At 32.6% G+C, this 24,819-nt stretch overlaps 1 protein-coding gene across 1 annotated transcript in view; it reads left to right on the forward strand.

Moving 5' to 3' along the window:
- The first annotated feature begins 2,915 nt into the window (after nucleotides 1-2,915).
- The window catches only part of LOC129231311 (uncharacterized), a 32,750-nt gene continuing 10,846 nt past the window's right edge, over nucleotides 2,916-24,819 (forward strand). The window contains exons 1-3 of the mRNA XM_054865600.1: nucleotides 2,916-3,031; nucleotides 14,952-15,312; nucleotides 19,929-20,039. Coding sequence (XP_054721575.1) covers nucleotides 14,955-15,312; nucleotides 19,929-20,039 — 469 coding nt within the window. The 5' untranslated portion in view covers nucleotides 2,916-3,031; nucleotides 14,952-14,954. The remainder of the gene's footprint in view (nucleotides 3,032-14,951; nucleotides 15,313-19,928; nucleotides 20,040-24,819) is intronic.

Consider the following 24,819-nt stretch of genomic DNA (forward strand, 5'->3'; position numbering starts at 1 on the left):
AATTATTATTATTTTTTTTACAAACGTAAATATTTTGTATTTTAGTGTTATTTGTCAAACACATTGTGTAAATGAAAATGTCATAAAATAAAATTAAAAAAAAAATCAATAAGTTTTATAGAAAACAATTTTCAAAAGTTTGGAAAATGGTTGGTTCACAAGCTGGGTGCAATCGCCTCAAATGGGTAATTTAGCTCATCCAGGGGGAGATAAATGCTTGAAGGGCGATAGGGGGCGATGTGCACTTAAAAGACAAAATAGCAATAATAAAAAGTCAGCGATTGTCGAAAGTGAAAACGCATACGAAACCAATTGTTCAGAAAAGGAATCACAAGTTAAAAAAGAAATAAATTAAAGTTCGGGGAACTTCCTGATCACACCCCGTTTGAACCATAAGGAAGTATTTCATCATTTATCGCCAAGTTTGAATTTTCAAATTTTCATTTTCTCTAAAATTCAAAGTGTCAGTTTTGATTTCCCCAGATTTCAATTTAAAAAAGAAAATACTTTCATAATAATAATCAGTACGTCAAAGATATTAAGTATTTTCCTTTAAATAGCAATCAGTTCGTTTTGTAAAATAAAGAAAAGAAAAAAAGGTACTTTTCTGTATTTATTCAATTTTTTTTTCAGTTTGAGAGCAACTGGATAAAATTGCTTCATTTTTTACATTTTATTTAAAATAACAATTAGGCGTTTAAATTTTCAATAATATCGATGTTCACTAGCGCCTACGTCTAGTTTTTTTTTTTTTCTTTAAAGAAAGAAAGGGAGGTGGTTGGTGACAGGTGTCTGTCCACCTCTGGAGGAGGGCGATGAACTCAGAAAGGTTGGGAACCACTGTTCCAAACCATTTCCGTCAAATATGCGAACTTTGTGCCACTTATTGATGATTTTTATGAACATCTTTCATATTTTTTGAGGTGACAAGATGGGAGTTCTACCTTATATAACTACAAATCTCAAAATCGCAGGGAAAATCTTGATATCTAGACTAGGGGGGGTGGAGAATTTTTCTTTTTTTTTATGTAGCACACAACGTTGTCTACATAAGTGCGTCAACTTTGTGCCACCATCTGTATCTATTTCAAAATGCATGTTAAGATCGCCCTGTCATAATAATGTCACACTCATTTATTAAAAATTAAAATCTGTATGAAAAAAGTAGTTATCTTTGTATTTATTTTTTCTCAAATTTTTCTCTATTAAAAAATACAATTAATAGACAGCATCAAGTTTTCCAAGAATTTTTTAAATTATTCATACAAGACACTCGCGATAATCCAGAAACAAATTTTAATACTACATTCCCATTAAAGTACTTAACTAGCACAAAAATTAATGTTATATTCTTAAAAACAGCAGGCATCACTTTTTAAAAGCCAGTACTGCATTGTAATATTTTTTGAAGCTCTATGTATACTTAGACAGTCACTAACGTAGCCCAAAAGTCTAAACAGATGCTTTGGCATTAATTTAGGTCGTTGGCATGGTTGGCGCGCTTGTTGGTGTTATGTTTATATTATTAATTGCGATTGAATTTTCAAGATTAAAATTTAAATACATGAAAGAATAATAACACTGGTAAACACATGGTTTGTCCCAAGCATATCTTTTACTTATTCCGAAATACTTTCGCATGAGGAATCCATATCTTCTATCAAAAGTTTTACCATCACGTCTAGTTTTTTAGTTATTATAATGTGAACATTCTATTTTTACGTTTTTTGAGCAATCACGAATTGTTTATTGTTCTCACTTGACCGTTGAATGATGTCCTATCTTATTATTTTGGACCGTCTCCCTATGTAGCACTACCGGAAACCAGCCCTCCCCCCCCCCCCGACACCGTCTCCAGCAGCAGCACTGTCCACCGGAATCCGCTCCTGCTTACGCCCATATCCTACTCACAAGCACGCCTACACACACACGCCCTTATACTCTTACACACACGCCTACGCACGCACACATACACAGGTCTACACACACGCGCAAGCCCACACACACACGCCCTTACACCCTTACACACAAGCCTACGCGCGCGCGCGCACGCACACACACACACACACACACACACGCCCACACATACGCAAGCCCACACACACAAGCCTATACACGCACGCGCTTACAAACACACATACACGTCTACACACACACCTACATGCCTACACACACACAGACACACTCGTGATTGCGAAAAACAATTTGAATTCAAAGTATCAAAACTGAAATTAATTTCTTTTTGTATTGATTTCGATTATGCAACACGATTTTTAAGCAGAAAAACATGAAAACCTCACCCAACAGATTGCTTAAACTACAGATCTTTTTTTTTTTTTTTTTGTAAATAGTTACGTGAAATATCTTAATTTTGTTGCAGCAAAACCTGTTAAGTTTACCACTACTGTATGTTGACCACTTAAGTTGAGTGCTTTTGTAATGTACAAATTAAAATTTTTTTTCATCATCCTCTATAAGTTTACCACCAGTCTCAGTAGACCAATAAAATATTTTCGCCGCAAGTGGTCAACTTACACAAATTTAAATGTACTACATTAAAGGTAACCTTGCACAAGCCATTACAATTTTGTAAAGATATTATGAAATTCAAGTTCCCCTTCAGGTTCTTGGGTCCTTCTATTGACTTCTTCTGCCCTCTCTTGCGCACAATTAATCATTATTAGATTTCTTTTTCAACAATTCTTTCTTCAGACCCCATCCCTACCACATACCGTCTCACGATACCTCAACGCATTTCACCATTTTTCTTACCTGAGAAACACATCGATTTCTAGTAAATATGCTCCACAAATACCTTCCGATATTATCTTTATCTAACTGGAGATAAGTGAAAATCATGAACTTTGAAGCTGTCGCCGCGAGTGATACCTTCAACTAAGAATTCTGGTTATTGACTAAGGTCTTCCTGAGAACTGATTCCATGCCTTTTTAGTTGATTGATAACGAAATCCTATCAGAGGAGCGGCATTGGAGGAGAAGCATTTGGAAATTTGGTGAAATACCTGGCACGGTAAGTACTCACCCTTATTCAAAATTTCCTACATGTGTATGAGTAACAACATCTTTAATGTTGTTGACGTTATTTTTAAAGGATATATATTAGTTCAATTTTAACACTTCCGGTATGATCTGAGGTTAGTTTTTACACTCGCTTGGAATATACTTTCGGATTTCGAAAGATAAACGACTCTACTGTAAAAATGTCAGTAACTGTTTAAAAGGTGTTCTCTCAAACTTGTAATATTATTTATTTTATAGTGAAGTTTAAGCATAGAACTTATATGTAACATCAACAAAAGTACAGATAATACTGCCAATTGTTTAATTAACATTATCATGCAAGTTGTTCAGAGTATTTTAGTTAAGCGCACACAATTCAAAAATAAATCAAAATGCGTTATGTATATTTTACATGTTTATACCATCAATTTTTCTACATATTCTAACTGTTGTAAAAATTGGGCAGCTGCAATCATCATTTTTTTTCGTTTTAAGTATTTCGATTCTTTGAAATCTTTGTAATACTTAGTTTAGTGAAAAGTATTTATTGTAAAAGATTCATTTCTTCGTCGATCAGAAAAAACAAGAAATTGAAGAAAATTCAAAGTACACGTTTTGAATGTGAGAAAGCGCTTAAAAAGCGTAGTGGAAAGGTTTACAAAATCGTCGATATTAAGCGCTTTACTAGTGCTTCATAAAACTCCGCATGATAGAGTTTATAATCTGTACACACACACACATACACACACATTAATATATATATATATATATATATATATATATATATATATATATATATATATATATATATATATATATATATATATATATATATGTATACTGATAATTATGTTACAATGTTTTCAAATGCGTAGTTCAACACACATTCATGACAAAGTATGCATTCGTCTGATTACCTTTTAGCAGTGTGTATATATGCCCGTATTAAAAGATATTTTAAAAAATAACTAAATTAAAGCACAAATTCGCATAAATATGTCATAGACGTAAGTAGGGATTACAATGGAATCGTTAACTAGTGTAGATAAATGACAGCTTTGGGATGAAAGTTTTAATTTTCTTTTATTCTAGTTATGTCATCTATTCATGACCTCTGTATATCATCATTGCGTTCCTAATTCTTAAAGAATCAAAGGTAAAGCTTGACCACGGAGAGATAGCAGATGACCTTGAAGCGGAAACATTATTTGTATTATTTGTAATAGGTTGCTTGCTAGAGTTTTGAAATACGTTCAGCGAAAACGCGCCTCTTACTACTCTGCACTTTCTAGCCTTTTCTACACGTACAAATAATGTTTCCCCTTCAAGGTCATTCACCATCTCTCCGTAGTCAAGCTTTAATGCTGCACGCAGTCATAGGCGATTCGTACGGAGGGGGGAATGTCTTTCACTTTCGAAAGCAAAGGGCGTTGCCTCTCCACTTCTCTAAGTTCAAAATTAACAATCAATCAAAAATTAATAAAATTGATCGATTCACACGTGCTTAAAAACAGAAGAATTGACTTAATAAGTATGCGTTTTATATACAAAATAATGGAAACACCTGAGAATAAAAGTGACATTTTTGAATGCGCTTTGTAAGTAACAAAGAATAAAATTAGATATCTTTTTTTTTTTTTTTTTTTAAATAAATAGCAATGTACATATTCTGTTACTATTTGGTGGTTTAACGGAAGTTCTGGAAGTCTTGGATTTTTTTCAAGCACGTGAAATGTCGGACCTCTCAAATTTTTAAAGAGGCCAAATTGTTGGAGCGCGTCTAGCTGAAGCAAGTGTAACTGAAACGTTTCAACGTTTTGGCGCATCTAAAAGTACAGTATCTAAAGTCACGACAGCATACTCACAGCACGGTAAGACAAGCTCGACAAAGCAAAACAGTGGGCGGAAAGAGAAGCTCAGTGAAATAAACCGACGGGTATTGAAGTGGATTGTAATGTCTAAAAAGTGAACAACAGCAGCAAAAGTGACCACAGAACTCAATCACCATATAGAGTCACCAGTGTGAGCGATTAAAGTTAGATGGGCACCTTTATAAACAGAACATTTACGGCAGAGTAGCGATTCCCAAAAATTTTTTCCCAAGTGTTTCCATTATTTTGATAACTACCTGTATTTCTCATGTTATTATATCATAAAAATTCAAATGGAACTTTCAGTTGGGGGATAGAGGGAGGCCACTGTGGCAATCTGTCCCGATTTTTGAATCCGTGTTCTGAATAATGATAGGTCATTTAATCAATAACACGATAAAATTCAACTGCCGATTTTTTGATTTTTTAAATATCAGCTTTAGGGGTGCCACTTACCTAGCCCGCTCCTCTGCACCTCCTCTAACCCCCAAATTTTTAGTGCACCAGTCACCTATTCATGCAACTTTACATCCGGTGAAGTGTATCCCTTGTCGGTTTTTCTTTCAAGTTTCTCATTTCCTCAAACAACAGCACATATATGTAGACTGTAGGCACGGACGTAAGATTGTACAAACGTATGTGTAGGAAATTATAAGCACAATCATAGTGCACCCAATGCAATTATTTCATGAAATTATCATTTTATGTAATTACAGCTTCAATTTTTTCACGTTTTAACAGTAAAAATGTAGCTGGGATATGTACGCATTTGCACTCCCTCCCCCATTTAATAAATTTATGATTGTTCTTTATTTATTTTCAAACATTTGTACCATAAGGAATTAATCCCTTCTGTTTCTAGTAATATGAGACAATATTATCATGCAACTATATTAAACTCCTTCATTTCGTCGAGTTTGATTACTTCTACAGTAAAAAATTTGTCGTGCCAAAGTGTAATTAATATTTTCTTTATATATTTATTAGATTATGATTAATGTAAAATTATTTTATTTTAGTTAAATGATAAATTTAAAAAATATTTTACTACAATAAATATTACAATAAAAGTATGATTTGGTTTAACTATGTAATAATTCTTTTGCATCATAGCAACAATTTAATGTATTAAATTTATGCAAAATCAGTTGATTTTCATTTTGTCCAGTTTCGTCCATTTTGTCAGATTTCTTCCGGCGTCCCGAACTTTTCGCAAAGAAGTTGACAAAATATCAACCTTGACCACAGTAGTGAACAACTTTATGGTCATGTGACAGGTGACCCAGAACTGCCTAACGAAAAAACAGGAAAATTGTCACACATTCTCATATTCACCCCTTCGCACACAAGCCCCGGTGGCACACAAAAATACTTCACCATTTGCAAAAATTCACATTTTAAAGAAATTCTCGAGTAATAAGAGAACAATTGTTCTGTAACATTTGTCACATAAAGGGCAAACATGTTTCAATAAAAATTATAGCACTCATGGATTTAGGGGACCAGCAACAAATTAAGGATCGTTTTTGATCATACTTCATCGGAAACCGATGGGAATACAATGCAAATGTTAGCAATTAGTTTATTTATTATTTACAATAATTTTATAAATTTTGGTGTAAGTATCACTGATATACACAAAGACATGAGCATTTTGTTCCGAAATAACAATTTTGTTCGTATTTTTATGGCTTATAACACGCAGAGTTTTCTTTCAAACCTTACCAAACTTTCAGAAAGTTTGACAGCATACAAGAGAATCATTATATTGAAATTCAAAATAAAAACTTTGAAAATTTAACGAAATATGAACATTTAAAGGAATTAATTTCTCCCTGCATATGGACGATAGATAGAAATTTGTAATTTTCAAAATTTCATAGCCAACTATATTTTCCAACTTATTTAAAAAAACTCCAGTTGAATATCATAAAAACTTTAAAATATATCTACTGTTATGAGACGCATTTGAATTATTCTCTGATAGGAGGCGAATCGTAAGTGATCGTTCATAAATTATCTGTTTCTATTACGAATCGCCAAGCGATTGCAGACGAATTTACGAACGTTCCTTTACGAAAGAAAGATCTCCCCAACCAAAAGAAAATTAAATAAAAATTTGAATGAAAAATGCAGATAAGAAAATTGTACAAATTTTGCTAAGTGGAACTTTTACATGGTTACTTCTGTTTAAACACAGAGTGGTCAAAATTAAACAGCAAAGACTCCTTTCTCGTCACACGTCACTTGCATTTTTAAAGTCTTGCAGATTGTTGCAATACAGTGCAATTTCAAATATCTTTAAGCAATCACGAATTGCTTATTGTTTTCACTTGACAGTTGAATGACGTCCGTCCTTTTATTTTATTTTTCTATGCTTAGAATGCAGGCATCAATGCGCTTCAGAATCGATTTTCTTATAAACGACCCTTCTCGACTTTACACAATCCTTTTTACTCGAAAACAGTATACAGCACCATAGCATTCAGCATATAACAACCAGTACCTGACATTCATTTGAGTTTTGACGTCTTGAAATCAAATAATGGTTGCGATAAAAGCCCTTAGTAGAAACAAGAAATCCAATGAGTAGGGACCTATCGCAATTCGTGATTGCAAAAAACATAATTTGTATTCAAGATCTCAAAATTCAAAAAAAAAAATTAATTAATTTCACTAGTGATTTGAGTAATTGCTCCTTTTCCTTCACTATTATTCTGCATTACACTTTTTTTTTTTTTTTTTTCAATTTCTGATTTATTCTTGATAAATGTGGTAATAAATGTTATCTATGATATAGATGTGTAAATTATTAGAAAGAAAACTAAAAATAAAAAAATGAGGTATGCTATTTAAAATGCTTCATATCAAATAGGGATTGTCAATGGCTGTAATCAGTGCGTTCTTATCTAACGTTGGCGGGATGTATATTCGCTTGCCATGATGTGCTTCAAATATCAAATCTTCTGTAACAATATCTACATTCTACAAAACGAATAAGACTCATAAGAGAATAATTCAAGGGGCTGGGGAGATATTTGGAAAAGTTTAGGCTGTTAAGTTTTTAATTAACTCGGTTTCACTTTTTCCCTATCATGAGAGTTTCGTTTTTTTTTTTCTGTATCATATTCTAGTAGTGATGCCAAAGCATTCATAGCATTACCAATTTATCGTTCGTTGCTAATCACTAAATTTTATCGATAATCTTTTTTTTTACTATCAGTAGTTTTTTGAACTTGGAATCATGATTAATTTAGTGCAAAAATGGCAGTTTTATATTGTCTAGATTTATTTTTCAGTAGTCTGCATTTTATGCTCCTCACCCCGCTCTCTTTGCGCCTGTTTATCTACTTTGTCTCAGATATGTAAACTAAGGCATGCTCTAACTTCAAAGATATGAGCCTAGTTATAGGCAGAGATCAGATAGTTGTCTAATTGGATCTATTTACCCTCAATTTAATGGTACGAACGTGATACTATAGGATTACAAAATGAAACATCCCACGGCTTAAACAAAATTTAATTAAAAATGCACAAATATTTTCAGCATTTGTGTGTGTGTGTGTGTGGTTTTTTTTTTCCAGCTTGCGTTTGTAGCTAAAGATTAATCTATAATAATGACTTTGAAATGAGCACTATTAAAATGAAATACAACTACAAAGCAAAATGTATAAAAAAAGCAAGCATATGAAAGAAATTCCAATTTTGATTGTTGTAATCATTTAATCTATCATTCTATTTAAAAATTATTGATGCTACCGATTTTTTAAATTATCTATCGATACCAGCGCAACAGTGTTTTAGTTTTGTTTTTCAAAGTTTTTTTTTTTTTTTTGCACTGTTATTATTATTATTTTATTTTATTATTTCTTTTTGCCATTAGTACTTCTTTCAAATTCAAAATATTCAGCTTAGATAAGTCTTGTCACATCACTGAAAATTCTTTTGCTTGAAAGCTTCAGAAAAAAATCATAAATTCGGTTAAAAGAGTGTTGTGAAAAAAAAAAGTGAAATATCTAAAAACGACACCAGAAAATGAAAAACAATAATGTGTACTGAATCCATTAAAAATGATCTAATGTAAGTGAGGAAGAAATAAACTTACGAAAACTTTGAGAAAGGGCAGTAAACAATTGTCTTCCCTTAAATCACATGCTTGTTGTTTGTTTTAAAGAGTCGACTTTTCAGGGTTCCCCCGGATCTACCACAAATATGCTTTACCGGTTGGATTGTGCCTAAAAGACAGTTCATTCTTTTGATCCATATCAGGAACCGAGCAACTAATGATCCAGTCCCCCCCCCCAGAAAATTAACTCGTTCAAGGTTAAACGTCTTGATATCTGAGACATGCTATATATGTTTCGTCGAGCTCAGCTACAAACATACATTTAAATAGCACATTTTAATAAGTTCAAAGGCTTTTTCCGAAAAATACTTTCCGACGTATGATTATTATTAATCAATAATATAATTCTCATATTTTTAAGGAATATAATTATACATTATACTTTTTAAAAAAGATCAAATATTTTAAGCTTACTTTCTAGTTATTGCCCTCAAAATAAAAACGAAAGGAATGTTTAATTTCACTTGAAAAAATAACTCATTCTTACTAAATTACTGCATTCAATAGGATTGAAAACTACACGAATTGTACTGTGTTTGAGTATCTTAAAATACATGCTTCCATTCTAGCATACCTTTCTAGTTCGCCATAAAATGTTAGCTATGCATATTAACTTACTGATCTGAAGCAATGTTAAAGAGGCTTAGAAAATAAATCTCAAGTTATTACAATTTAACAGTTTTACACTAGATAACATCAAACACGTCGGATATGGAATGCATGAATGTATTGTACTTTTTTAGTGCTAACGAGTTCTCATTTTAAATTTGTCGAACATACGTGTGACTTGTATATTTCTCACGCTTTTGCTTTTTACCGAGGGTGGGAAAAAATGCGTTTCCTTCTAATGTATTCTGAACACTGATCAGTACTTCTTAAACTTTAATTTTATTTATAGTTTGTTACTTAGTAACATAGTGTTGCTGCAAAAAAAAAAAAAAAATCATACAGGGACAAATGTCACTTTTTAGGCGTTCGTATTTTTTTTATTTAAAATAATGAGTAAATTATTAAAATTATTAAATGTCTTCCAGCTAACTTTCTCTAGTTTGCATGCATTGTTTTGTTAAATACAGTCTAGTAAAAACCGTTGCTGATGTTTTACATGTACATATCGCTCATTTGGAAGAAGAGTGGCACAATACGAAATTTTTAATTTTCTTTTATTTCGCTTAAAGGACTTCAAATGACGTTATCTTCTTTGGAAAATGATGACAGGTTTTTTGTTCTAATATTCACCACTGGAGAGCACAGCAAATTTACTTTTCTTACAGCAAATTTCCTGAAGAGTTAAACTTCAAACGTTTCTACTGTAAAATTACATTTCTTCGTATTGTGGCACTCTTCCAGTGGCGTAGCTGCAGTGTTTGCCGCCCGGGGCGGTTCCTCAATTTGCCACCCTTTCGTTGTGAAATAGCTTTTACATAAAATTGTCAAAGTTTTAAACTAGAAAATTTAATTGAAGAAAAAATTAGACTTAATTATTTTCCATATAATTTCAAATGAAATAAAAGGGAGGAGGGATTAGGACCCACACTTGCAGAAAATTGCTAAATTTAAGTCAAAAACCGTTATTTGAGTGAAGTTGTTAGAAAGGGCGCGTTGGGCTTGCTCCCGATTTTTTTACAAAATTAGTATCTTTTAGGGAGGTTTTTTGTTGACGTTAGGGGATTTTTGGGTAATGAAAGAAAATTTTACGATTTTAAAATGCAGTTTAGGCTACTTAAGAGAAGTCATGGAAATCGGGATTGGTCAGATACTCAATGCGAAAATTTTAAGCTCGGGAGACAGGGGCGCTGAGATTTCTTACTAAAATGTTTCAAAATTGAAATCAATTTTAAGGAAATCTACGGTGGTTTGGTTGAAAGGGGAAGGTTCGGGTTCTTTCTTTAGAAAAATTTTTCACTGAAGTCTCAAAAACGAAATTCTAGGCTGTCTTTGGTAACGTTGAGGGGTTCCCTAACGGCATAAAAAATGTTGTGAAGCCAGGCGTTTCTTTCGTGAAAAATTTCCGTAATTGACATCCGACTTTGGGTTTTGTTTTATAATGTTAAGAGGAAGAGGGGACAGAGGGAGGTTTCCCTCTAAAAATTATTTATAAAGCTGAAGTTCATTTTAGACTATCTGTCAGAAGGAAGGGTTAGCGAACTCTCCTACTCACGCAAATTTCTGAGAAAGAAAATTTTGGACAATTTTTGCGGACGTTAGGAAAAGGGGTAAAGAGTTCTACCCTCAGAAACTTTTCAAAATTGAAGTTTTCAAAACGCAACTTTAATCTTTGGAGACGTTAGGTGAAAGAGGGAGGGCGGTTAAGGTGTCTCTCTCGGAAAAATTCCAAAACTGAAGTCCTAAAAACGTATTTTAGGTTATATTTGATCACGTCAGAAGATCATGGACAGTCAGGGTTCAAATGCTGTTTTCACAAATTGATATTGAAGTATCGTAGCTTTGAAAACGTAATTTTAAGTTAGACTAATTTTAAGCTGAGATTTTAGAAGAGAGGTGGGAGTTTTCGCCAGGAAAGTTTTCAGAATCAAAGGCCTAAATATATATTTTTTGGCTGTGTTTGCTACGTTAGGGGAAACGGCAGGGTAAGGGGCTCTGTCCAGAAATTTTTCAATATTGAGGTCTAAAAACGTATTTCTGAACTATCTTTATTGATGTCAGAAACAGGGATGAGATATTAAAGCGCTCTCCCGCTTAAAAACATTTTCGCACTGTTAGAATACAGAGTGGGGGTGGGACAGGTTTCCAATCGAAATTATTTGAAACTGAATGCTTTAAAACGCATTTTATGCTATGTTTGGATAAGTTGAGGGTCTAAACCAGTGGTTGAAAAATGAAATTTGCTTACCTTTCATAAGGAATAGACTAACAAGTGATCCAAAATTGTCGGATAGATTATCTACTCTCAAAATGAGAAAACGGGAATCCGTTATACTTCGTTTGAAGAAGAGAACTCTTGTAAAGAGTGGGAAATCAAAGCAAACTCTGACACATATAAAGTGCGATGAGCAATAAAATGTTTCTAGTAACATTTTATACCTCCCCCTCTTTTTTTTTACTCTTGTCACCATTTTCCTGATGTAAAAAAGGGGGGAAGTTTCTGTTTCACTAGCAGGCTTTCAAGAAACTCTCTTAAAACCCTATATTAGCTTTTTCTTATAACAAAAATTGGAAAAGGTCATTGTTTTCGTCTTTCTGAAGTTAACCTCTACAGTCTAAATAACAAATTTAAAAAAAAAAAATACTATGCACTTTTCATAATGCACTCAAAATGACAAAATAACTTTTCTGGGTCAGAATGGAATATTTAAGTATTCCTTCAGTTTTTAATTATTCGAACAAAATGACACCACAAACAAAGAAAAATGCGGCTCAAATCAGGTAGAGAATTTTTTTATTATTATCGAGATTTCAATCATAAATTTGAGTGTTGAAACACGCATATTTTTCCTGGAAAGTTTGGCTTGAAATGACTTGAGCCACACAAATCTTCGTTTGTGGTGTCACTTTCTTGGAATAGTTAAAAACTACAGAAATACTTAATTTGTCCATTATGTCCCAGAAAAGTTATTTTGAACTTTGCATTGAAATGCATTTTTTTTTTCCGCATCAAAAGGGTCAATTTGCCGCCCATAGAAAAGTGCCACCCGGGGCGGACCGCCCCCTCCGCCCCCCTCTTAGCTACGCCACTGCACTCTTCTTCCAAATGAGAGATATGTGTTGCATATTTTTAACTTATACATAATCTGAAAGCATCGCACAACATAAATATTTTGTCATCTATGATTGTTAAAATTATTTAATTGAGCAGTCAGTGTTAGTTTATTCAATAACTAATGATGTAGAACAAGCAATGACTTCTGAAATTTGTTAGGAGTAGATTAAGGGGAATGAATTAGTTTTTATATGATTCCTCTTCAACGTACTCTGTATTATGTAACATTTTTATAAAAACATTGATGAGTAATTGTGAAAAACAATTTCATCCCGTTTCGAAAAATACTATTATTTTTTTGGCGCTTATCAAAAGGGTTTTTAAACCTATTTCAGATTTTTTTAAGTAATATTATTTCACTTACAGATTTCAAAATTTATTACAACAGTAATCAGGGTTTTTCTAGAACCAAACAATGTAACGCAAAAAATATACTGACAACTACACTGCCGTGGAAAGGTAAAGAGCAGTATCTGTAGAAATAAGTTTTTGAGATATTTGAAGAAACGCGTTTCGGATTTTATACCAATAATAGGGAAAAGTCGAACATTGACTTTTTTTTCGTGCTTCATTTTCAGCGGAAACCGAATAAACAAGCTTGTACAAAAAAGCTGACATACAATGTATGGCAAAAATGCAAAAAAAAAAAAAAAAAAAAAGAAAAGAAAAGAAAAGAAAAGAAAAAAAAAGAAAATTTGCAGATGATGCCCTTTACAACTTACCCCGAACTGTATAAAACAGAAGAGCGACAAACTGTAAAACAAGAGTATAAGATAATGTTCTGCTTGTTATCTTATAATGGTATGCTTGTCAACGTAAGTAAAAGCGTTTCTTGGTCAACGTTAAGGAAATTAAAATGCAGTTAACTTTTAAAGCACATTCTTTTTGACATTTTTCAGAAATGTCGTTGAGTTATAGAAAAAACAAGGGATTAAAAACTAATTGATGGTTATCGCAGTGAGTCAGGGGCACTTAATTAGCTTTCCAGAAAGATGTATTCCGTCTCAAGTCGTTATAGAGGGATTTACAGTAAAAGTTCAAACTCGGGGAAATTATTTAGTCGCCAGTGGCCAGTTGCGAAAATTTTATTAGTAGCGACATTCCTGAACTAGCGATAACCTTTCTTTACTCTATGGATTGAAAGATATTTTTCTTTACTATGTAGAGGTTAATATTCCTAAATACACGAGGTACTGCAAGTAATAAAGTAAGTGCGCAAAATAAGGACAACCTAAGGTTCAAGGCCTCACATCTCGTTCATTTATGATTCAATTGGTTCCATTTATTGTACATGAATAACCTTCCATGTGATAATTTAAGTTTAAATTACGTTTGTGAGCAGTTTAACAGAAAATGGCTAATTGGCCCTTGTTAGGAATAGGGGTCCCTAATAGGACAACTCTGAAAAGACACCAAAAAGGACTATCAAACTAAAACGAAATTGAAAAAACTTTTACTGTCAATATATAAGCAGATTAAACCTCATTTGATAAACTCAAAAACATTACCGAAAATTCCATATTTGCTTTTAGGAGAGAAATCAGTCGTCACATTCGGGGCTCTGATAAGCCGTTATTTTCTGTTTTCTTGCTCACATATGTGCAGCATATGCAGCACTGGATCATATTCTCCACCCGACCCTTTCAGTATCTTAATAAAGACATCGGAGTCCTAATAATGCCAATCATGGCCTTATTGAGCTACAGTCTACTTTTGTAAGGTTGGCAAATCACAGGAATAAATGGCAATACGCAACTGCATTTTTCTTCTCTCACATCAGATTTGTTACTAACAGCAGCGTTACAGTTAAATTCTCGTTTATATTTGATTCACTTACGTATTAGGATAATTAATGACATTAATAGTAATGACCTACATTTAATCGCCAATTTAAAAAAAATCTTCAACGAAAGTAGAAACACGACAGTATGAATGCAGAATTGAATATGTGTTGAAAACATCTGGTATGCTTTCAAAATCAAATTTGAATGTATTTAAAAAAAAGTTTTGCTAATATTAAGATACTAATGTCTAAAAAACATGGAAAACATAAGATTTATAAATTATCTTTTTTCAATAACTTATGAAATTCAATTTTGAACTGAAGAGACATACTCGTATTATGTCTCACGATCCTTAAATATTTAAAATAGGAGAAAGATATATTAACATCTAAATTATCATGCACTAACATCGTTTTATTTTATTGCAGACCATGGATGGGGACACTCCATCTGTAGAAACATCACAGAATGATAGCAGCTATATGTTTACAGATGCGGAAGAGGGTAACATAAGTCATCCAGACAACAAAGAAGGAACTACATACTCGACAGAAGACATAGGCATTTCTGAAAAAGATCACGTCGATGTTCCACTGAAAAGTAATGAGAAGGAAGATGAGGGGGATGAAAAGAAAGATACCGAGAAGCCTTTACTAGAAGATGATTCAATACGCATCGATGTCACAACAGGATATATATCGGAAGATACTCCAACTTTGCCTCTGCCGGAAAAAAAGAAGAAAAAGGCTCCAATAGCGGGAGCAAATTCAGTAGAAGTAGCTAAGCAAAGTAGGAGCATATTTATTAATAATTGTATTTAACTAAATCTCATGTTGTCATAGTTTGCAGTTCACATTCAGCAGTTTTATTACTGTAATATTTGATTATCTCAGTTGAGAACGCAGTTAATTTCATCATTTGATATTTTCTGAATTTTTGAAACGTCAGCGGAATAAATCATGCGTTTGGTATCAATCCTTAGCTCAATTTAATAGCTTCCAAACGTTATTTTTTTCGTAATTCGACACGTCTTAGTGGATACTATCACGCGACAAAGCGATTTGGAAAGCATCTAGGTCAATCAGGTCTAAAACTGCTGCCAAAAAACTGTTTTTTTTAAAGCAGAAGATAGAGCTGGTTTTGCTACTTACCATAAAACCATATGACAGCAGTGAAAAAACCTAAACAAGTAACAACTGAAAGGACACAGTAAAACATGTTTTTTGACACACAAATTATTTGCCCTCGTGGTCTCGTTATCGAAATACATGATCGTCACAATTGCGTCGAGAAAAAAAGATTCCCAAATTTAGAGAATTTCGGTGACACATGGGACACATCTTTCGCACGATTTGGAGATGGATATCCTACCACATGCAGACGGAGAAGTCATGCGGTGCCTCCATTTCTTGCCAAGTCTTCAAACTTAGCGCCTTTTCATTAATTTCAGCAGATATTAAGACCTTATATCTCGATAAAGGGAGGGGGGGGGGCGAAGGCAGACAATTTACTTGTCAAAAAAATGTTTTACTATGCTCTTTCGATTACTACTTTCATAAACTCTTAAATCCAATTTGATAACAGTTCCCCCTCCCCTTCAGAGGGTGTCTCTCAGCACAAGCACCCGCAGCCCCCCGCGTGGCGATGCAACTGCGTTTGATAAAGGAATTATTAAAACATCGGTGGAAATTTTCTAAATTGAAAAATTTGTATTTTTCCAAAACTTGCAATTCCACTTCGAGTGTCACCCCCCAGACGGTTGATGCCCGGGGCGGACGCCCTCCCCCCCCCCCGCCCCGTAGCGACGCCACTGCAACATGTATATGTCACGGTTAAATGTGATAAACCCGGCAATTTTGTACAATCCCCACTAAAATTGGTAAATGTGATAAATTATTGAATATTTAGCCATATTTATCACATTTACCGGTTAATTTATACAATCTCCGACTCGTAATGAAGAATGTAATAAAAGTTGATACTTAGCCATTTTTTTTTTTTTTCAATTTGCTCAGCTACTTGGCTTTTTCTTATGACGCATAGTATCTCTACATGAAGAAGGCTTTCTGTCGGATGCACTTGTCTGCGTCTGCGCATTTATTGACTATGTTAGTTGGATTTTAAATTCAATTCAATACTTTAACCCCTCACTAATCCAAACTCTATTAAACTAGATTTTGATTAATCCGGATAGCCATTTAAATGTACACTATATAAATAAAGCGCAATTTAGCGTAATATTGAATCTTTGTAGGCTATATTTTGTTTTTTGGTTATGCATTTTTAAAATTTCCTCTTCTGTTTTGTTTTATCCTCTTGAATTCAAAACACAATTTTTATTGTGTGCAGTAGCTCGTTTATGTACCTTGACTCATTTTTTCGGTTATTTTGTTTGAACCGTACTTTCATTAATTCGCACAACCTGGCTCCCCTATTTGTACAGATTAATGAGGTTCTACTGTATTTCTGATGTGTTGGCGAGACCTTTTTTTTTCGGGATGTTTGCTTTCTCCCTTTTATAGGGTTAGGGTTTCTAATAATGGCCCATATGCTTCAGCGTTTCAATTTCAAGTTTTAGTAACTGTCATGTACTGAAAAAAAAGTATACAGGTCTTTGTTGACGAAAGAAAACTATGACGATTCGTTAATAAATGTGAATTCTAGTAAAAAACAAAATTAGTGGAAAAAAATAGTGGAAAAAATTCCGAAGGGTGTGGTAGACTAAAAAGATGACGTAATGACAGTTCTGTCAATGTTTAAAGACTAATCTATCCCTTAAACAAGACAGCTGCAATGTTAAATTTTGCGTGTATTTTGAAGAAATGTTTACCGTAATTCATGAAGCACATTTATCAGTCGACCATGGTGGCAAAAACAGAATATTAAACGAGCCCTTAAGGAGAGGTACATAAATAATATTAAAAAACCAGTTTATATTTTTCAATATAATTTATAATTGTATATTTTACGCATGAGAGTGTGTTTCATGAAATATTTAATGAAAATAAAGTAAGAGTGTTACTTTTACTCATTTATTTAGCTTGAAACATTACTGTATGTTTTAACAGCCATCACTACGTCTTTCTAATTGACTACGCATTTTCAGAAAAGTTGAAAATTTTTCCCTTCTTTGGAATTAAGACCTTATTCGAGAAAAATATCCAAATTTATTATATTCCCCATTACGAATCGGCGGTTGTAGAGAAAAAAAAAGAAGTCAGTAAATTTGAACACTTTTACTTTTGGTTTAATGGTGATTATGTCTTCCGGGGCGGCAATTTGTAGTACACAACCACCCCCCGCCTAAAAGCTCAAAAAAAAAATGTTTATGCAAACATGAAGTTCATACAACTGTCAGAAATAAATTTTAATTTTTATGGTTAATCGAAAATTTACATCAAAAAACAAGTAATATTAGGAACGCATTTTATAAAATTGCCCCCTGCAATACTGTAATCAATTTTCTTTAAAATCGACAAATTAAGCAATACTAGGTTTTTGGGGGAAATTTTTCAAAATTGCAATATTTGCATTTTTTTTTTTTATAAACTGACTATTTTGAGTTTCACGCCCCTCCTCGCCAGAAAGGTGTAATCTGGAGTGGACCGTTCCCTCCTTCTCCTCCCGTTGTGATGCTTTCGATTTTATTATTTATGATATATCATCTAATTTGTTTGTTCTAAGATATTTAATTAAAGTAAGGCAAAACCAGTTTTATTAATATTTTTGATTGAAAGATTTTTGTAAGCTTTGATAGATATCAAACCTTGTTTTAATTGTAAAAGTAATTTTTAGTGTTGACTATATTATTTTTTGGAACCAAACCCTCGTTCCTCTACAGAATTATTCAAATTTATTACATTCCCCATCACGAGTCAGGGATTGTATAAATAAACCGGTAAATGTGATAAATATTGAATTATTGATCACATTTACCAAGTTTATTGGTGATTGTGTATAATCACCGGTAATTATATACAATCACCAATTTATCACATTTACCGTAACATATATATACAGTGCTGTAGCTGGAAGAATTTAATAACTTAATTTTTTACATGCTGAAATGAAGCCTGCAAGTTTTGGAATGGCAAACATATCTTTATTTTCGGAAGCTGAGAAATATCTTACAAAATGAACTGTAATTTCTTTTCAAGTCTAAACCTGAATAAAGCTTTTTTGATTCATTTTTCATAGGCATATTTTCTTTCTTTTAGATCATTTTAGCTATTTTTAATTCTAAAGAATATTACTGATCAAATCAAACATTTCGAATGTACGTGAGTATGTCGTGCAAAGAGATCCCCTGCAACTTTTTAAAATGAACTAAGTCGTTCACATGAACGAGTTAAATGAACGGATCAAAAGAATGAACAATTATTTGATGAGCAGAATATTAAAAAGAACGACATATTGCCCACCTCTATGTTGAACTATTCAAACTCAGATCTGAGACAATATTAAATATCTTTTTCAGAAGTGGTAAGCATTGTCAAGCATTGTTTAAAAACACCATAGGGTAACGGCACCAGTAACAGACAAGGGTCCAGTAACAGACAGTAGTAAGTTTGGATTTAAATAATAAGAAATTTAGGCAGGTAAAACTGACGTTGCTGCGAATCATTAATACAGTTCAACCATCTAGTGTTATCTAAGTGAATTTTATGAGCTAGTTGGTATTTACAAGGCAGTGGTAGAAGGTTATAAACATCTACCACGATATCTGCCGGTGTTTCATGTTTATTTGAGTTTAATAAGGTTTTAGATCTAAAAACAAAGAACTTTTGCCCATTTTGAAGAGAAAAGGGTTACTCTGTCCTTTACTCATTATTTCCTCAACCTGTCTGTTACTAGGTATCATCAGAATTGTCGGTGTCTGTTACTGGGGTTTGGACCTTTTTTCGAAATTGAGCAAATAAAAGAATTAACTAATTCAGAGGATCTAGAATCAGCCAAACATTAGATGAGATGTAGTTGCACGAGAGAAAAGTAGTTTTAAAAGTCTAAATACATTAAAAGCTTCAGAAAATTGAGTTAACCTGAGAGCGATGTCTTAAGCATGTCTGTTACTGGTGCCGTTACCCTATACTTCGCTTTTTAAAACGCTGCGTGACTTAGATGTGTTTAATGGCTTTGGTTTAAAGTGTGTGATGACCCATGACTTTAACTGTCGTATTCATCAGCAGTTTCAAGCCTCAGTCAGACAACCAAAACGGTTACCAAATCCTTCTTCAATCAATAAGAGCGCTTCAAAAGGTGCGTCTGGAGCATGACCTAGGTTCGAATCGGTTGATGAGTATTATCTTTAAATGTGTCTAGGTGGCAGATAATATCGGATCAATAGTTATACATTCATTAAATTAAATGTTGCTTTCTAGTGCATTTAACATTGTTGTATTCATCAGGAAATCTACCAAAATATCTTTTCCCGGTTGCAAGAATGAAGCGTGCTTGGAACAAGTCTTCAAATGTTCTGGAATTTCTTGGCAGAGCCTTTTGTATTGTCTTCTCTACTAGTAAGTATTATGCTTAGTAGGGTGCTTCAAAAAATATTTTTTTTTTTGAATTTATTTTTCCTTACATCTCAATTTTTTACGCTTCAGTTTAATCGAATAATATTTAGAGGTCACGCATAACAATCAAATTCTGTTGAAAATGAGCAATTTGGACAAATGAAGAATAGTCTTAAATGCAGTTACCCAAAATAGATTTAAAATTGTAGAATTTCAAAAGTTTAACGATTCTACAAGGTAAAAAAAATTCCGATCAGTTTGAAAAAAAAAAATCTCGTTAACTATATGTTCAATAAAAGTGACAAATCATCCACTTTGATAGTAGCGGCTACAGTCGAAAGTATGGCTCAAGATGTAGATGATTTTACACTTATTCATTCGTCCTTATGACGGCAAATGCAAACTATTCGCTTCAAACAGCTCTTAACGTCTAAAAATCCTTTTAATTTATGGCTGTAGCCACCTTTATAGTGCAGTTGGATAGAAAACTGAAGGAAAATATATCGGCAGAAACAAAAGAGAATTGGCTACCAGTAATACGAGTAATATCAGGACCAATCATTGATTACCAATGGTTGAGGGCTTCTAATTGGCTAAGGGACAAAAATTGCTACAATAATTTCAGGAGAATGTTGATGGATTTAAAATGTTCATCAGACAGCAGAACTAGTACTTGAGTAATTAAGCAGTTACGAACTTAATGCACAAATTAGAGAGTTTTGTTAGATAATAATTTGCAAGTGATACATGCATACAAGAGAATTTGTCAAAATACATTCATCTTTCCGAATTTTTAAACCAAAGATATTTTGTGTCTTTATAATATCTCATGATAATCCATCGTCCTTTCCTAAAAATGTATATGTTGGTCCTTTGGTTCTAACCCAAACGACGGACCGTCTTGGTCACTAATATTTGGATAAACAGGTTGTGCACAAAATGCCGCTATGGATACCTTTGTATGATAGTTTGTGATTAATTAGAGTTCAGAATCATAACAGACCAAGTATCCCAATGACGCACGAGCTGCTGCTTCGCTTTAGCCAGATAACTGCTTATGTATGCTGCCGTGCTAAGTACAGATGTGGTATCTGCAGTAGAGCTCAAAATGAGAAATTGATGATTAAAGTTTTACAACTCGTTTCTTTGATTAATGACTTAATTAAATGCTCAACTTGCGGTAATTGTTTCGTAAATAACTTATCTAAAAACTGTAAGAGTATTTTTGTAAAAATCTTAATTTAAAATTAATAAATGCAGTTACGACAAATTTTCTCTTCAAAACGTTTCCATATATTAAGCTATTTGCACCGTAAGTGTCAATTACTAAGCATTTTTAGGGGTATCTGCACAGATACGACAAAAGTAGCTTAGAAAAACGTGCTCAATGTATCATTAAATAATACTGAAGACATATGCTTTCTTTGGACTTAGCTGTTTCGCTTTATTTAGTAATACAAATCTAACAGAATCCATCTTCTGAAAGATACCATTTTCAAGACTCCAGACAGTTAAAACTGTAATCCATAACAATTTTCTGTTTTTTATATTCAAAGAATGTGTTTTTTTTAATAATGTTTTATTTTCTAGATTCATTTTTACCGAGCATGAAGATAATTTTGGCAGCAGACGAAACTTAAATAAAAATATTACTGGCCGTAGAATGAAATGCGTTTTTTTTTTTTTTGCATGAAAGAATTAGTGAATATTTTACATGCATTTCATTTTTAGAATTCGCATTTGAAATAACCATTTAAATAGAAAAAGATGAATATTTACTTTAACAATTATGCAAAGTTGTATTAGTTTTTATTATCAACCTGTATCAACTATTCAACGGTAAACTAATTTTAATATTCTGTGTTACAATAAACTGCTACATTATTAAATCTGCTGCTTTACTAAGGTATAAAAGTCGTATCTACAAATTACTAAGGAAAAAAGTGGTAACTGCGCAGATACCACATTAAAGGCTTAGTATTTGTCACTTACGTTCAAATTGCATTAGCAAACTAAGCAAATTTGCAGTTACGACTTTTTTCTTAAAGCTTTTTTCAATATTTCGCGTTTACAAATCGCCAAAAAACTTGAGATTTAAGTAAATTAAATTACTAACGACCACCTGGTGACAATAACTCAATTTTGATAATATGTGCAGATACCACATCTGTGCTTAGCACGGCAGTATGTAACAAACTCCTTAGTAACAGAAAACCAATTACATATAACATTATCAACTCGGATCATCCTAATCACATAGCTGTTGCTTATTTATTTATTTTTTATTTTTATTTATTTATTTATTTATTTATTTTCTAATGTTGCTTGCTGATATTTAAATAATTTAAAAATAAATAGCTGGTGTTTTGTAGTATTGAGTTCAAATATTTTGAAAAATAATGAATATCCTTCAGTACAAAAAAAGTGTATCAATTATTTGGTACATATTAAGCAATAATTTGTGTATTATTAAAAATAGCACCAATAACTGAAGAGTTCTTAAGTTTAATGACAATTACTACGCTTTAAATTTCCGAATAACTTGGTACTTCTTCAAATTGCAACTAACAGTATTCTTTTAGTCAGAATTATCCAGTTTGGTTAGACGTTGTAGTAAAAATTTATTTATTTTTAATCATTTTTCAACAATTGAATGTTCGTTTAACTGCTTCAGGAGCGAAAAAGAAATAAAAATGCATTTCATGGAAATGATTAAAGCATACATTTTGGTAAAATTTGGCTAAAAATGTCGATAATATGTATATCTTTTTAGTTTTTTCACAAAAAAGAAAACTCAAAATTTCATCTGAGATTTACCATAGTTTACTGTATATGAAAGCAATTTAATCATTTATATTATATTCAATAATGTCAAATGCGAGCGAAAATAAAAATTCATGCTGCTCTTTAACGCTGAAAATACCACGAAACTCCTCCTATCCTATCGTTATGTGAAAAGAAAATTAAGCAATTTTAAGTCTTCGAAAGACACACACACACACACATCAATCTAAAAACATTCTATATGACGACATATAAAAAAAGGTTTTATCTTCAAATCGTCAATTTTGCATCTGCAAGTAAGTGTAAAGGTTAAAAATAATTAATATTTTTTGAATTAATAATTTAAAAGCAAAACTTAAATCAATGTAAAAAATAAAAGTTATACTTTTTGTTATGGATTATATCGTAGCAAAAGAGTTTTTGTGTCCAAAAATAAGCTTGAAACCTAAACTTTTGTTTAAAAAATGTAAAGAAGAAATTTCATCTTCGCTCTCAAGTGTTTATTCAAAAACATCTATCATGCTCCTGCATCCAAATCGGTATGAAATTTTAGTTTGAGAGAGGAAAATAAAATCTCATAAGGTATATATCTTTCTCAAGTGTACTGCAGCAGAAAGCTTGTATCCAAAAGAAATGAAAAAAAGATAAGATTATTTTATTTATTTTATTTGAAAAGGATATCCACAAAACTGTGTCATCAGAAATTTATCGGAAAGTGCTTGTTTCCTCCTTATCTTTAACACTTGAAACGATACAAAGAGTCTTATAGATGTGCTATTCCTATGTGTATTTCAGTTTTTTTTTGAAAATTTATACACAGCACTAGTTTTGTAAAGCAAATACAAAAGCTATTAATAAGCTTGATATATATTTAATTTAAATATATATCAAAGTGATAACTGGATTGCTTGAAATGTTATTTTTTTATAACAATTAATTTTGCTCGTGTTTAACGTAATGAGTGACGAAAACTCAAATTATATTTTTATCAAATGTATTTTTCAATTATTGCTCTTTAACAATATAATCCTTTTCCAATCTGCCCTGAATCCAAATATGCCCCCCCCCCCTTTTTTTCCTCATCACCTTCCACTTTTTGGAAACGGCGCCCTTCGCCTTTCAACATTTCGGCGCTTTCATAGCCATTAGTTTTATTTGGAGGGAAAAGGAGTCAGGGCACCCCCCCCCCATAATATCCCTAGATATTCCCCCACAAAAATATTTAAGAAATCTTAAAAAACGATTTTTTTTTCTAAACATTTGTTTTCCAAATTTTGCACTTATTTTTCGGTGTAAGAACAGAGCTATGAACTCATTCGTACGACTCCATGTCCGAAAAATGTTTCGTTTTGCATAAACATTTAACAAATATTTGAAACATCGTATGTTGCAGAAGAGTCGCACCGCCGATCTTCTGTAAAGAAACTCCCTGAAGTATTTATGTTTCTTCAAGTTGCATTCATAGACATAATTATGATTTAAATTGAAATTAACTATACTTATAATTTAGCATAAATGTATAATTATATTTTAGGGGATAGACCGCCCCCATTGTTTAACACTACATCAACTTTTCCGATGGATAGATTCAGAAATGTAAAGGATGCTTCCTTTTTTTTTCTCTGTCATCATTACGCTTTTAAGGCAAAAAAGTTGTCCGCATAATAACAACAAATGACGGTTCTGAACACGACTGCGGTAGAGTTCATACTGTCCGATATTTTAACGCGAAACCTTACTCAAATTTGCGCATGCGTCAGGTATCTTCTGATTTTATCAAAACAAGGGTGATAGCAAGAAGGAAGTAACGAGCAAACAAAAACTGAAAGCATCGGGAAGTGCGCATCTTGAAACCGTTACCCCCTTTTTCAATTGGAACCGTTCGCAGCTGCTAGTCGCGGAGTTCGAGAACAGACAGTACATACATTGAGTGAAGAAATGGCAAATAGTAAAACATTACTGATTTTTGTTAAAAATAATCTCTTGGTGTTTTATGTAC

This window comes from Uloborus diversus, chromosome 10 (assembly GCF_026930045.1).
Source record: "Uloborus diversus isolate 005 chromosome 10, Udiv.v.3.1, whole genome shotgun sequence".
NCBI lineage: Eukaryota > Metazoa > Arthropoda > Arachnida > Araneae > Uloboridae > Uloborus > Uloborus diversus.